We start from the raw sequence: 15396 nt of genomic DNA, 5'->3' as shown, positions 1-15396 counted from the left end.
ACAAAGATGTGGAGAAACTGAAATGCTTATGCACTGCTCGTGGGAAGGTGAAATGGTGCTGCTGCTATGATAAACAGTGTGGCAGTTTTTCAAAAATTCAAAAATAGAATTACTGTATGATCCAGCAATTCCACCTCTGGTTATACACCCAAAAGTACTAAACACAGGGACTCAGATAGATCCACATTCTCAGCAGCATTATTTACAATAGCCAAAAGATTGAAGCTACTCAAATGCTTTCATTGGCAGATAAATGGATGAACAAAATGTGATATATATCGACAAAAGAATGTTACTCAGCCTTAAAAAAGGGATTCCCTGGTGTCTCAGACGATAGAGTCTGCCTGCAATGAGAGAGACCTGAGTTCAATCCCTGTGTCGGGAAGATCTCCTGGAGAAGGAAATGGCAACCCACTTCAGTACTCTTGCCTAAAAAATCCCATGGACAGAAGAGCCTGGCAAGCTATAGTCCACAGGGTCACAAAGAGTTGGACGTGACTGAGAGACTGCAGCCTTAAAAACAAGGAAATTCTGACATGCTACAATGTGTATGAGCTTGAGAACATTGTACTAAGTGAAATATGGCAGTCTCACACACACACACAAGAGCACTCTATGATTCTATGTATATAGTAGAGCAGTCGAATTCATAGAGAAAGTAGAAGAGTGGTTTTCAGGGGTTGTGGGCAGAGGATGAGTTATTATCAATGGGTAGTTTCAGTTTTCCAAGATGAAAAGAGTTCTCTGGAGATGGATGGTAGTGACAGCTGCACGAAAATGTAAATATATTTAATACCACTTAACACTTAAAAACGAAGAAGGCAGTGGCAACCCGCTCCAGTACTCTTGCCTGGAAAATCCCATGGATGGAGGAGCCTGGTAGGCTGCAGGCCATGGGGTCACTAGGAGTCGGACACAACTGAGCGACTTCACTTTCACTTTCATGCACTGGAGAAGGAAATGGCAACCTACTCCAGTGTTCTTGCCTGGAGAATCCCAGGGACAGGGGAGCCTGGTGGGCTGCCGTCTCTGGTGTCGCACAGAGCTGGACATGACTGAAGCGACTTGGCAGCAGCAGCATCAACACTTAAAAATGATTAAGTTGGTAAATTTTATGTGTAAATTTATCACAACTTTTAGAAAATAAATAAAAATGGGGGAGAAATTTTTTTTTAATTTAGCATTCATGTTTTTCCTAATTAAAAATGAAAATCAATTTTCATTCTACTTGTTCCCAAATAATACTGCAGGAAAATAACCTACCGTCTCTGCTCCAAGAGTCTGTAAGCCAGTGTAAGTTCTGTCCAGCTATTGAAAGAAGTAAGAGTATTAAGTTTTACTATGCTTACTTATAAACCTTAGGATACAATCTTATCTAAAACCCTTTCACTGCAAGTCTTCCTTTCATAATATCTGCTTTTTCATAATGTAAACTATCAATTTATCACATCAATAAAAACTCTCAATTTTCTAAGAGAAAAATTGAATAAAATAAATAAAACAACCTCAGACATATAAGCAGTTATTATAAAGACAGGCTATAAAAATATACATGCAGTGTGATGGCACAATTAAATACTTAGGTTATATTTACTAAGCACTTTTGGAAAAAAATGAAGGAAAATTTAGGCAATACTAGTAACTACCAGTATATCTGCATCATGGATGATTTATTTTACAGGAGAGAAAGGAGTATACATTGAGGGAATGTTAACAATCTAAACAAAAAAGTTTACAATTACATACAAAGAAGGTATGTTCATATTTTGGCATTTTATATTTGAAATTAAATTAAAAGTTAAAAAAGGATTTGTGGCAGCTTGCTAATATAAATCTTACACAGCAAGATCAACAGGTAAAAATGATTAAGTGGGGAGGGGAGGGGAGAGGAGAAGAAGGGAAGGGGAAAAATACGAAGCCAGGGATAGGTTAGTAAATATAAAATTTTAAAAGTTTGCAAGAATGTCCCTGATGGCTCAGTGGTAAAGAATCTGCTTGCCAATGCAGGAAACTTGAGTTTGATCCCTGGGTCAGGAAGATTCCCTGGAGAGGGAAACGGCAACCAACTCCAGTATTCTTGCCTGGGATACACCATGGAGACAGAAGCCTGGAGTGCTACAGTCCACGGGGTCGCAAAAGAGCTGGGCACAACTTAGCGACTAAACAATAACAAAGGCGTGCAAGAGGTAGATTTTCAAGTTTGGCTGAGTTCCTTAGCAGTCAACACAGAAATGACAACTCAGTCATGAGATCTAGTATTCATAATTTAAAGGGCAATACAGGTAGATTTACAGTAGCCCCATGGAAGAGATCTGGAGTTTTAATGCTTAAGTCTTCACCAATAGGGTGACTGTTATAAAGATACGGGCAATTTTAAGGCCATATCCATTTTCATGTTCTCCAGAGCACAGAAGTAACAGTCTCTCTGTGAACTGCACTGGCCTATATTTTATTTGTGGGCCCTTGTTTTGTGAGAGACATTGACAAAACAGAACTATTATCAAAAATGGCAAGAGAACTGGAAAGCATAGCATATAAGCAAAGTTACAAGAACAGGTCTTGGCTGGAGAAGGAATTTAAATTAAGGAGAGATATGAAAGTTATCAATAAACATTTTTAGAATTCTTAATAAACAAAACAAAATCCTGTTCTGTCCTATTCCAGAAATCAAACAATGATAAATGAGATCAAGGTTAGAAGAGGGGGGCAGGGGTCATGCAGTTTTAAGTAAATTTAGGAAAGAAGCTTCCAAAAGTTTATTTACTAAATGGATAAATAGAATGTTTGGGGAATTACTGTGCTCTGTGGTGATGACTAGGAGAGGTTAGATGACTATCCAGGGATGCAGGATATGTGAATTCATCCTGGAAACTTTAAATGTTACAGAACTCTTAACAGAGTCTTTAGTATGCAATATGATTATTACAGTATCAAATATAGATTGTTATATACTACAGAATCTCAGAATACAGATCACTGTGAACTTTAATAACCAAGAAAAGCTACACAGGAACTTAAAGAATGGAAAGAATCCACACAGGCATATGAGAAGGGAAGAGGATAAAAGACAACGTCAGAAAAGGCCCAAAGTATCTCTGGGACATGAATAGAGACTGACCTGACTGGAGCAGGACGTTCACACAGGAGATTAGTGTGAGATAATTTAGGGGAAGTATGTCAAGTCAAAATGTGAAGAGTCTCCAATAGCAGGCAGGGGAATCTAAACTTGAATAACAGATATTCAACCAAAGCTTCTCAGAGAGGAATAACATAACGATTCTCGTGTTTGAAGAAGAATAATTTGACAGTGGTGTACAGAATGGACTGAGGGTAAGGGAGACAGACTGGAATTAAAAAGGCTAACCAGGAGACAGAGTAGACTAATAGCCAAGAAGAGTGGGAAGGGTGAAGGATAGTCTATAACAAAAATTATGAAGAACGAGTCATGGTCTGCAAGTGAATAAATATTTAGAACACAGAGGGATGAATCAAAGATGGTTCTGAGAGTTAACAAAGAAACAGCAGGAAATATGATACTCCAGTATAAATAAAGATCAATGGTCACAACAGAGGTGCTTAAGTTCTCAAGGCCAATCAATATATGATAAATAGTAAAACTGAGAAAAATCTGGTAACATTTTAAATACTGCTGTTTTAAAACTGTCTCATTCACCAGAAACTCTAAGTGATAAGGACAATACGATGTGTATAAAAACTATGCAAACAATTTCCTTTATTTTAGGGATCAGGGCTGAGCCCAGTGCAATATAAGATGGCATGTGCAGTGCTTAAAATAAGTTAAGGGGAAAGCAAGACTATTTCAGACCTTCCTCTAAGTGGGAACATATCCTGCCCTACTGAACAAAGTGGCTAAATATTCTTTATTTGGTTTCAGTTCTTCACTGAGGTTGTAAGACAATCTTGTTTTACAGTAATCTCTAGAAAATAACTAAAACATGAAGTTTAGCAGTGCTGTTTACCAACAATGGAGGACAAATTTCAGGTGGTTTTAAGGTTGAAAAGGGTACATTTGTAGAACAAAGGGAACAAAAAGGGAATTTTGAAAATGTACTCAGATTCATCTGAAAGCAATTAATGGGAATAATGTGGTAAACCACAAAGTAAGGGTACTTTGGAAGGAGTTCAATATTAGGATTATATCTTACGGACAGAAAATGTACATGAGACTACTACAGAGAGGGGCATAACAGTATTTTACAAAAATGCTCTGTCTTCCAACTATGAATGCTAAATGCTTATTATATAAATTGGAAAAGAAACACACACACACACACACACACACACACAGAAAAAAGGGGCAGGAGAAATTTCCCACAATGTCATTACTTCAATTACCCCAACTTTTTAGTATATTTGTGTTTTTTTCCATCTATTTAAAATCTTGGTTGACCTCATACTATATATATAGTTTTATACTCTATGCTTTTCACTTACTATAATGGTAGTTTTCCCATGTATAGAAAACACTTTGTAAAGTAAATTTATAATGGTTACAAAATAAACCATGTGGCTATATCAGTTAAGGATTCCAAAAGTATTACAACCTTGCACAGGACTTTACATTTTCTAAAATATGTTCACTTTTATCTTTATCCATAGGAGATAAATAGACAAGGATTATTATTTGTGCCTCTTTCTACAGAAAATTAAGATGTAAAAAAGTAAAATATAGATTAAAAAGGAAAAGATTTCATTTACTTATTAGCCCCAGGTAACACAGTAATAGTGAGCTCTGATCAGAGATTCAAGTCTTCTGATTATTCAACCAGCTCATCTTTTTAAAGAACATACAGTTTGTTGCAAAGTGACCCTTTCCTCAACATTTAGAGGACAAATGCTATAGCAGTAAGCAGAACACACTCAAACAGATCTATCCTCCCTCCATTATCTGTGGTTAACTTCTCTCAGAAGGTCTAACCTACCACTTCAGGTGCAGGTGAAAAGAGACACTTCATTTCTGGGGAGCAATGCTTTGTTTTGTTACAATACCTTCAGATTATGTATGATATCTATCCGCTTGTTCTGGCTGTCCTTAAAGTGAACTTGAACTCTGACAGGAAACTCACCCCAGCCTCTTCTAGTCAAGTGAAAAGGAGGCTCTCTAGGGAAAAGCAGATATTAATGTGTTAGTCCATGTTCACTCTCTCATTATAGAAAAGGAAGTTTTCCCACAACGGGTAAGTTAGAATTTCACATGTTTCTGATGATTACATATATTTCCTCTCTTGATGCTAAATCAATATGCTGAATTTTGCTAAAATGCTCAACTATAAAAGAAAAAAATTCAACTCAAACCTACATTAAACTTTCAACCACTGAATACTTAGAGCTCAGACACTTACACCATATAATCCAGTGTCATTATTTTCACAGACAGGGAACTAAGGTGATTTGACAGATGTCACAGTATTAAAGCCAGAACCCTGGATTGCTACCTGACAGAGGCTGTGAGGGACATTCCTTACCCCTAAACACTCACTTATTCCTCCACTCTGGCAAAAACAAGATAAACCATATTCAATCCAAAAGTGACAAATTTAAACTATCTACTAAGAAGACAAAAAAAATTGTATCTGACTTTACATAATTTTAGTGAATAGAGAAGAATGTGTGTGATTGCTAATCAGACGAGAATTTTCAGTCAAAATGTAATTTGTGAAGGAAATAAAAAGGAGGATTGATGAGAAAAAGACTGGTTTCCTGTTGATACTGGCGTTGGGTACATGAGGATTCAATATACTCTACTTTGTCGATGTCTGGAATTTTCCATAATAAAAAGTTAAGAATGTACTTGAGACCCCCATGTACTTAAGAATAACATGGTTTAAGTTAACGGAGGAAAGAGAGAATGCTTTAAAGTGAAAATGTTCATTATGAATCACTGGCCTGGAATTACTATAGTGAGAGAGGATGCCAAGACTGCAGGGAGAAAGGAACTTTCAGTGGGATGTGCTTCTGGAAAACTAAGGAGAGACGTGAATTCAGTAAGGGTAGAGTCCACGAACACAACCTGAGAGGAGTCTAGGAACAGATATGAATCATCAGGCACAAGGCCAAAGGCTACCAGGAAAGCCCAAGGCAGGAAAAATCCCTGAGTATGACAGCAGCCTGGAAAGTAGAGAAAGCAACAGTTGTATTATAAACTAGAAAAAAAAAGAAAGCAAAGAAACAAGAGTGCCCTGGATGGAAGAAACCAGCTGAGATAGCAAGAGAAGTAGCCATGATGTCAGCATAAATTCAGACAGAAATAAAAGACAGACATGGGATCAAATGAGAAGGTTGACTTGAGACAGCAGCCTGAAAAGGAATCCAAAGTCAGAGATACAGTGGGGCCTAGAAACATGGTGGACTTAAGAATAGTTAAAGAAAATTCTATAGATGACAGGTTCAGTCACTTAAATTCCAGTAAAGCTAAGTGAATGGCCTAAATTCATTTTGCAATATTCATCAATCATACTGTTTGCATGCTGAACTTCTCTTACAAAGAATATAGTAAATCAGCTGTGCTCCACAATTTACAGGCTAAACTTTAGTGAATGGATAGGAAGGACTGCAGGAAGACAGAAGACAGACAAACCAGGAAAGAGGAACAAGGATTTTAACAGGAAATTCCTCCTTAACCATATTTTTGGAAGCAAAAAAGGAATCTAAGACATACCAACATGAGACATCAGCCACTGAATATTCTACTTCAAAAGATGATATGTGTTTCACATAAAAAAGAACTGTTTCCCTTGAAGAGAATTCTGTATTTCTAGATTCCTCACAGGGCTTTCCTGGTAGCTCAGCTGGTAAAGAATTTGCCTGCAATGCAGGAGACCTTGGTTCGATTCCTGGGTCAGGAAAATCCCCTGGAGAAGAGACAGGCTACCCACTTCAGTATTCTTGGACTTCCCTGGTAGCTCAGACAGTAAACAGTCCGCCCACAATGTGGGAGACCTGGGTTCGATCCCTGGGTTGGGAAGATCCCCTGGAGGAGGGCATGGCAACCCACTCCAGTATTCTTGCCTGGAGAATCCCCGTGGACAGAGGAGTGTGGTGGGTCACAGTCCATGGGGTCGCAAAGAGTCGGACACGACTGAGCAACAAAGCACAGCACAGATTCCTCATAGAGGGTGAAATGTATCAATAACCAAGAAGAAAAACTCACAGAATACTGGACTTTAAAAATGGCTTTCTTAAAAATATAGAATGACGCATAACTCCTCATCCAACTAATTAATTCAAATGGCCAACCAGTCTTTTAGGATTATTTCTAGTCACCCAAAATCCACTACCTAATGACACTTCCTATTACATTTCGTTTTTTTTTTTTTAATTTAAATAAGCTCTGGCTAGTTTTTTAAAATTAATTTATTTTAATTGGAGGCTAGTTATTTTACAATATTGTACATGTGTCCCCCATGTCATCCATTTGTCTGCCGATGGACATCTAGGTTGCTTCCATGTCCTGGCTATTGTAAACAGTGCTGCGATGAACACTGGGGTACACATGTCTCTTTCAATTTTGGTTTCCTCGGTATGTATGCCCAGCAGTGGGATTGCTGGGTCATATGGCAGTTCTATTTACAGTTTTTTAAGGAATCTCCACACTGTTCTCCATAGTGGCTGTACTAGTTTGCATTCCCACCAGCAGTGTAAGAGGGTTCCCTTTTCTCCACAACCTCTCCAGCATTTATTGCTTGTAGACTTTTGGATAGCAGCCATTCTGACAGGCGTGAAATGGTACCTCATTGTGGTTTTGATTTGCATTTCTCTAATAATGAGTGATGTTGAGCATCTTTTCATGTGTTTGTTAGCCATCTGTATGTCTTCTTTGGAGAAATGTCTGTTTAGTTCTTTGGCCCATTTTTTGATTGGGTCGTTTCTTTTTCTCGTATTGAGCTGCATGAGCTGCCTGTATATTTTTGAGATTGTCAGTTGCTTTGTTTGCTATTATTTTCCCCCATTCTGAAGGCTGTCTTTTCACCTTGCTTATAGTTTCCTTCGTTGTGCAAAAGCTTTTAAGTTTAATTAGGTCCCATTTGTTTATTTTTGCTTTTATTTCCATTACTCTGGGAGGTGGGTCATAGAGGATCCTGCTGTGATTTACGTCAGAGTGTTCTGCCTATGTTTCCCTCTAGGAGTTTTATAGTTTCTGGTCTTACCTTTAGATTTTTAGTCCATTTTGAGTTTATTTTTGTGTATGGTGTTAGAAAGTGTTCTAGTTTCATTCTTTTACAAATGGTTGACCAGTTTTCCCGGCACCACTTGTTAAAGAGATTGTCTTTTCTCCGTTGTATATTCTTGCCTCCTTTGTCAAAGATAAGGTGTCCATAGGTATGTGGATTTATCTCTGGGCTTTCTATTTTGTTCCATTGATCTACATTTCTGTCTTTGTGCCTGGCCAGTTTTATTAAAGAAAATTTGTACACAATTTACTTTTCACCGGTCTGTGCTGGCATGCTTCTAATGATATCAGAATCACCTGGATCAATGACAGACAGTGTGTATACTCTGGAGTATTTTCCACATGCGGTACCCAATTCAGTATTATTGCCCCTGTAGTGATGGACACCAGTTCTGGCCAATCAGCATAATATTCTATTTCAGATTTCCTCAAGGCTGGGCAGTTGGTGAGGATGACCAGTTTCGCTTTGCCTTGTCTGATCATTATCAGAGTCTGCTTGTAGCCCAGCATGTACTTTCCACTTTCCTTAACCAGTTGGAGCCCAGAGTTGATTGACTCCAGTGACTCTGTCGTCTTCTTTGCGGCCACCATCTTCTGGTCTTAGGTACAGGATGCTCCCAACCAAGAGCAGCTGCCAAGATGGCCGGGGAGCAAGAAAGGGCTTACATTTCTGAAGAGCTCTGTTATAAAAAATATTTCATTTTCCTCCTGCAAGTCGTATGCTTTCTGCAATCACAAATAAATTTTTCCTCCATAGGACCTTCAAAAAAATCTAAAACATTCCACTAAGTTGTCCACCTTGAAGGGTAAACACATTCTGTTCCTTATAACAGCAGCAGAAGCAAATACTAGTACTGTTTAGCATAATCCTACTACTGTTCTAAGCCCTTTATATCTATTAACTAATCTAATCTTTATAACCACAATATGAAATATCCTCTCTGAGACACAGTGAGGCTAAGTAGCCGAAGGTCACATAGCAATTAAGTAGTGAATCTGAGATTTAAACTCAAGGAACAGGCTCCAGAGTCCCCCCACCCCAGCCTTTTTTTTTAATGATACAATTTGAAGAGGCTCACTAGGACAGTCCTTTGGGGGCCTAGGCCATTGTAATCTCTCACAAACCAAGGCCAGGAATATTCTAACACCAGAACCATGTGTTCTTCATGTTGCAATCCCTATATCAAGTCCTAAGCCTAGCATATATGTAGTGACTGTCTTGTGCCTAAAAACAAAGTTTATAGTCACAGCTTTTAGAAAGTTGGCTAAGGATGGCCACGGCAACTGAACTTAATGGAAAAGTACAGATGCTTTGTAGGAGCAGAATCTACCCATGCTCTTCATCAGGTAATGTGCTCTGACAAGGAGATTCACAGTTTCTGGGAAACACACATGCACTTTGGTTCAGAGAGATTATCCTGAAGTTTCAAGTCAGCTGAAAAGATCTCACCTACTCATCACATTACTCTAGATACTTTGACACAAGAAACATTTTAAAAGTCTCATAAAGAACAGAGTTAAATTAAATCAAGGACACAGGTTAACGTTCTGTCGTACCTGAGGTTTAAAGTTCAGTTCTAAGAAGAATATTTTAAGAATACAGATAAACTGGAATGTGCCAGAGAATATAACCTGGAGGGCAGAGGAACACAAAGTCACATAAACAACTGAAACAAATGTGGATGTCTGGCTTGGAGGAAAACAGAAGAGACCTAACAATGCTCTCAAAATATCTGAACAACAGCTATATGGAAAAGAGTTTATAATGATTCTGTGTGGTGTCACAAAATGTATGGAAGTGTACTGGTTAGAAGTTCAAGGAAGTTAGGACTTTTTCAATATAATTCAGTTCAGTTGCTCAGTTGTGTCTGACTCTCTGAGACCCCAAGGACTGCAGCACGCCAGGCTTCCCTGTCCATCACCAATTCCCGGAGCTTGCTCAAACTCATGTCCATCGAGTCCGTGATGCCATCCAACCATCTCATCCTCTGTCATCCCCTTCTCCTCCCACCTTCAATATTTCCCAGCATCAGGGTCTTTTTAAATGAGTCAGTTCTTCGTGTCAGGTGGCCAAAGTATTGGAGCTTCAGCATCAGTCCTTCCAATGAATATTCAGGACTGATTTCCTTTAGGATGGACTGGTTGGATGTCCTTGCAGTCGAAGGGACTCTCAAGAGTCTTCTCCAACACCACAATTCAAATGCATTAATTCTTAGGTGCTCAGCTTTCCTTATAGTCCTCAATATAATAAAAACTTCCAAACAAACCCAGCCACTTAAAATAGAAAGGCCCACGTCATGAATTCATAACTCACTCAACATGAAATGAGCATTTACTACATGTTGGGCATGATTCTACACTGCAGGGACATAAAGACAATTAAGAAAAAGTCCCAAACATCCAGAAGTTCTGAATCTAGTAAGGGAGACATACATGTAAATTAGTAAGTGTAATAAAAAATTTATATACATTACTTGCTATGAAAACAGAGGTATGGTTGATCATTAACAAACTGTTTCTCTAGAAACACACAAGCAAGGTTCTCTTTTAAAATACTATTTAAAAATCACAGTACTGTATTTAATAAAGTGTACAGTAAAGTATGCTCTTGGGAAAGGTATGTGGTAATAGTGTAATTCACAAGCTGTGAAAAACTTAACTGGTCAGATATATCACCACAGCTAATTATGGAATATTGTCAAAGTGGCATGATCAAACAGAAAATATGAAACCTCATAAATTCCACAAAACAAAGTTCATTTACAATTAACAGAAGATACTCTACATGTGAAAGATAAGAGAGAAATTTGACAAGGAGCTATGGCATGATCTCTCCCCTGGATTTCCTCAGACTTAAAATACAGTCTGATACATGTGACCTTTACCTGCAGATTAGTTCAGATTTCTTAGTAAATACAATTTCATTTATTATTGCATGATACTTTTCTACAACTAAAGGAAGCCATGTGTTTCACAAAGTTCAATTCTTGGGATGAGGACTGAGAAATAACATGGGCACTGATTTGCATCATTAAGTATTACGGTTTTACATAATGAGCTTTTAACTCCATTTTTAGTAAATCAGATGTTTATCATCAATAAAAAATATGATTAATACATTTTAACTGATTCATGTTTTATATTAAATAAAATGCTTTCCTAAAACAGTATTGTTGTTGCTGCTGTTTTACTGTATAAGGGAATTTCTTGCCTGGACATTAAGACATGTTTTTTATATTAATATTTGTATCTTTATAGACAAAGTGCTTTTTAAACTCACCTACTATTTCTTGACAAAATCACCAAAATATCTGTATTAAAACAATGGGCTAATTTGGAGTCAGGATCTAAACTCAGAAAATACTGTTAACCTTAAGTTATCTTAAAGTACAAAATATTGTTACTATTCCAAGAATTCAACTAAACAATCATTTACTTGTATTTTAACCCCTGTAAGAAAGTGGGGCAAAGAAGGAATCACTGAGAAAGTTAACTTCTGAGTCATGTCTTAAAGGATAAATGGCAGATCTTAAGAAAGAAAGCTATACTGTGTACATGTGTGTACACAATAAGCATATGTATGTGTGTATAAGCAAAGAAGACAGACAATAGGAAGATGGTATTCCTAGCAAAGAAAACAAATCTAGGTCACTAGTGGCATTCTAGTTGAGGCTAGATGAGCTGTACTGGGTATTTCTAAAACATTTCATAAATCAGGTATAGACTGAAACAAAAATCACAAGCAAGGTTTTTTCAGCTCTAATGTCTGAGAGCCTACGAATGTAATTGCTCCTTTATCAATCTGTACCATTAGAATAAAACAGAATAGCAACAACTTTCCAAGGTTCTATCAAATGAAACATGTCAAGAAAATAAAGGAAGTAAAAGAAAAACAACCTTGTTTGCACTAGAAAACTCTTACACTGATTCATTCTCTTGGGTAGACAAGATAGAAAGATTCAATATCATAAAAAGTGTGAAAATTAATCATTAATTCAATGTGATTTCAATCCATAAATTGACACTTAGATTCTAAAGTAATCTGGAACAACATATGTACTCAAGAATGACCAAGACAAAAATTGTAGAATAATAATAATAATCAGGGGAACATACTCTACTCAGCATTATTCTATTAAGCAAAACAATTAAAATAGTATAGCATTAGTACAAGAATCAAAATTACTAACAAAATCTAGCATCAGATCCATGTTTTTGTGAGAATTGAGTGCATATTAAAGGACAGATCAGCTGATAATTGATATATACCTAAATATCCATATGAAGAAGATAAATGTTCTGTACTAGCTACAAAAATCTCATTTCCAAGTATTTCACTTTTTGACCAACAATGACTATCTTCCAGCTCCATTTCTAATCTATTTATTAGAAATAGACTTATTTTTTGACCCCCAGAGAGATTTTCATTTCTTGTCCATACCAGTTTTCACTACCCATTACTGCTATTATGTAATCTCCTTCTCTCTCTCCTTACTCAGCTTAGATTCCATGGTATATCACTACTATAATCTTATTATTAAAGTAAGGAAATCAATGAACTGGGAGACCAAGGTTTTGGAAGACTTGTCTATCTGCATGTCAAAGTCCTTAAGAGTGATGGCAAGACTACTGGTAGAGAGAATATCAGCACACTAGGTGCTAAAACTGTTTTTGAAAGAGGAATGACTAGGAAATCAGTAAATGCTCCCAAAAAGGAGAAGCAGATCTTATGAAACTTCAAAGGAGCAGAAGTTTTTAGAGAAAAGAAGGGGAAAACTGGTCTGGAAGCCACAAATACAAACAAGACAGACAAGCACCCACCTCTAGAACCAATGGTATACACGGTGTGTGAGAGGGAAAAAACAAAACAAAACAAACAGTTGCCTCTTGAAAGTTTTCTCAGTAGCAGCAGTGTTCTCAGGAATCAGTCAGGTTTTACTTAAGAGTCAGGACTGCTCTAAAGGAATGTTCTGAAGAAAGCTGGAGATACAGGAGATCTCACTGATAATAAACCAGAACCACTTCTACAATACATTCATATAGTGAACATACATGTGACAGGTAACATCACATAAAGATGTGAACAATACATCTAAACGAAACAAATTTTACAGGTGTATATATATGTGTGTATGTATGTATATATATAAAATCATCCCATCTGTGAAATAATCACAACAAAAAACTTCAACAGCTATGCTAGATTAAAAACAGAGAAAAAATATCATTAAAGGTTACTTCTGAGAGGGTGAGATCATGGGGAACTTAACAACATTAAGTATTTCTATAAAGTCAGAATCCTTTATTAAATCCTAATATATTCTAATAATCATAAAAACAGTAACATTTTTATATTTATCTATATCTATATAAACAAGTTATTTCCAGAAGAGAACAGAATAAGCTGGTATAATTCATATTCATATAGTAACAACCTGACAGGTGGGGATGGTACCTGTTCAGTGAGACAGAAATCTGCAATAAAGAACCACAGCTAAAATTATATTGTGACTAAAAGCCAAAGCTGAATAAATTGTTAATAATACAAGAATTTCAAAGGTGTGTTCTTAAGTTAAATCACTTTCCTTACACTTCAGTAATTCTGTACTTCTTAGGTTTAATAACTCAAGTAGTGCTCACCTAACTTCCACAAGGTCATTTGGTTTATAGCTGGGATGAAGAAAGAACCAAACTTTCTTGACAAAATGATTAATACTGGGCTCTCTACGAGAGCCTCGGACATATACCATCCACTTGTGGGTTGACTGGTCGTTTTCTTCTCTCTTATCAGGAGGTATATACCTAGAGTAGGGAGAAAAAAACGACTTGAAATCTTTGTTTCTAACAAACCAATTAACTACACTTAAAACAAGATTAAAAATCAATTACAAGAAGAAAATGGGAAAATTTATACATACATGAAGAGTAGACAACATACTACTTACCAATCAATAGGTGAAAAAAGAAATCAAAAGAGAAATTAAAAAAATACCTGGAGAAATCTGAAAATGGAAATAGAGCATACCAAAACTTAAGTGATGCAGCAAAAACAGTTCTAAGAAGGAAGTTTATAGTGATAAATGCCTACATAAAGAAAAAAAGATCTCAAATTAACAACCTAACTTTATACCCTAAGGAACTAGAAAGAGAAAAACAAACTAAACCCTAAATTAGGAAAAGGAAAGAAATGACAAAGATCAGAGTGGAAATGGAGACTAAAAACAGAATAGAAAAGGTCAAAGAAAGAAGAGTTGGTTTTTGGAAAAGATAAAATAAACAAACATCTTTACACAGACTTACCGAGAAAGAGGAGGGACTCAAACAAATAAAATTATAAATGAAAGAGGAGATGTTACAACTGATACAACACAAATACAAAGGATCATAAAAGACTAAGAACAATTACACATCAACAAACTGGACAACTTAGCAGTAATGAATAAAACCTAGAAATAGACACCCTACCCAGACTGAATGCTGAAGAAATAGAAATCTGAACAGAACAGTTACTGGTAAGGAGATTGAATCTGCAAACAAAAACCTCCCAACAAAGTACATTCCAGGACCAGTGGTTTAAAGGGTGAATTCTACCAAACAGATAAAGAACTGATTCCAATCCTCAATCTCTTCCAAAATACAAAAGAAGAGGGAACATGCAACAATCTCATTTTATGAAGCCCAAATTACCAATACCAGAGCCAAATGAGGATACTACAAAAAAGGAAATTACAAGCCAGTATCCCTGATAAAGGGGATTCCCAGGTGGCTCAGTGGTAAAGAATCTGCTTGCCAATGTAGGAGATGCTGGTTCAATCCCTGGGTTGGGAAGATCTCCTAGAGAAGAAAATGGCAACCCACACCAGTATTCTTGCCTGGGAAAACCCATGGACAGTGGAGCCTGGCGGGCTCCAGTCCATGGGGTCACAAAAGAGTCATACACAACTGAGTGACTGAACAACAATCCTTGATAAAAGTGATGCAAAATTCTTCAACAAAACATTAGCAAACAATTCAACAGTACATTAAAAGTATCATACAACATGAGCAAGTGAGATTTACTCCAGGCATACAAGGATGGTTTGACATCTAAAATCAATGCAACACATCACATTAATGAAATGAAGGCTAAAAATTATATAATCATCTCAAAAGATGCAGCAAAAGCATCTGACAAAATTCAGTATCTATTCATAATAAAAATTCTC

At 36.8% G+C, this 15396-nt stretch overlaps 1 protein-coding gene and 1 pseudogene across 27 annotated transcripts in view; both read right to left on the bottom strand.

Moving 5' to 3' along the window:
* Positions 1 to 15396, bottom strand: part of YEATS2 (YEATS domain containing 2) — a 105418-nt gene that overhangs the window by 48751 nt on the left and 41271 nt on the right. For all 27 annotated transcript variants that reach the window (XR_014077186.1, XR_014077188.1, XR_014077190.1 and 24 more), the window contains 3 exons: positions 13832 to 13993; positions 5011 to 5122; positions 1264 to 1308 (listed from right to left, as the gene is read on the bottom strand). Coding sequence is in view for 22 of the 27 variants with exons in the window: in XM_081571202.1 (XP_081427328.1) it covers positions 1264 to 1308; positions 5011 to 5122; positions 13832 to 13993 (319 nt within the window). In the remaining 5 variants the exon portion in view is untranslated. The remainder of the gene's footprint in view (positions 1 to 1263; positions 1309 to 5010; positions 5123 to 13831; positions 13994 to 15396) is intronic.
* LOC145538705 (large ribosomal subunit protein eL30 pseudogene) lies at positions 8439 to 8782 on the bottom strand (annotated as a pseudogene).

Source organism: Giraffa tippelskirchi, chromosome 2, assembly GCF_054371585.1.
Source record: "Giraffa tippelskirchi isolate mGirTip1 chromosome 2, T2T-mGirTip1v1.2.pri, whole genome shotgun sequence".
NCBI lineage: Eukaryota > Metazoa > Chordata > Mammalia > Artiodactyla > Giraffidae > Giraffa > Giraffa tippelskirchi.
Note: the sequence above shows the minus strand (reverse complement) of the source record. Positions and strands in the feature narration are given on the sequence as shown.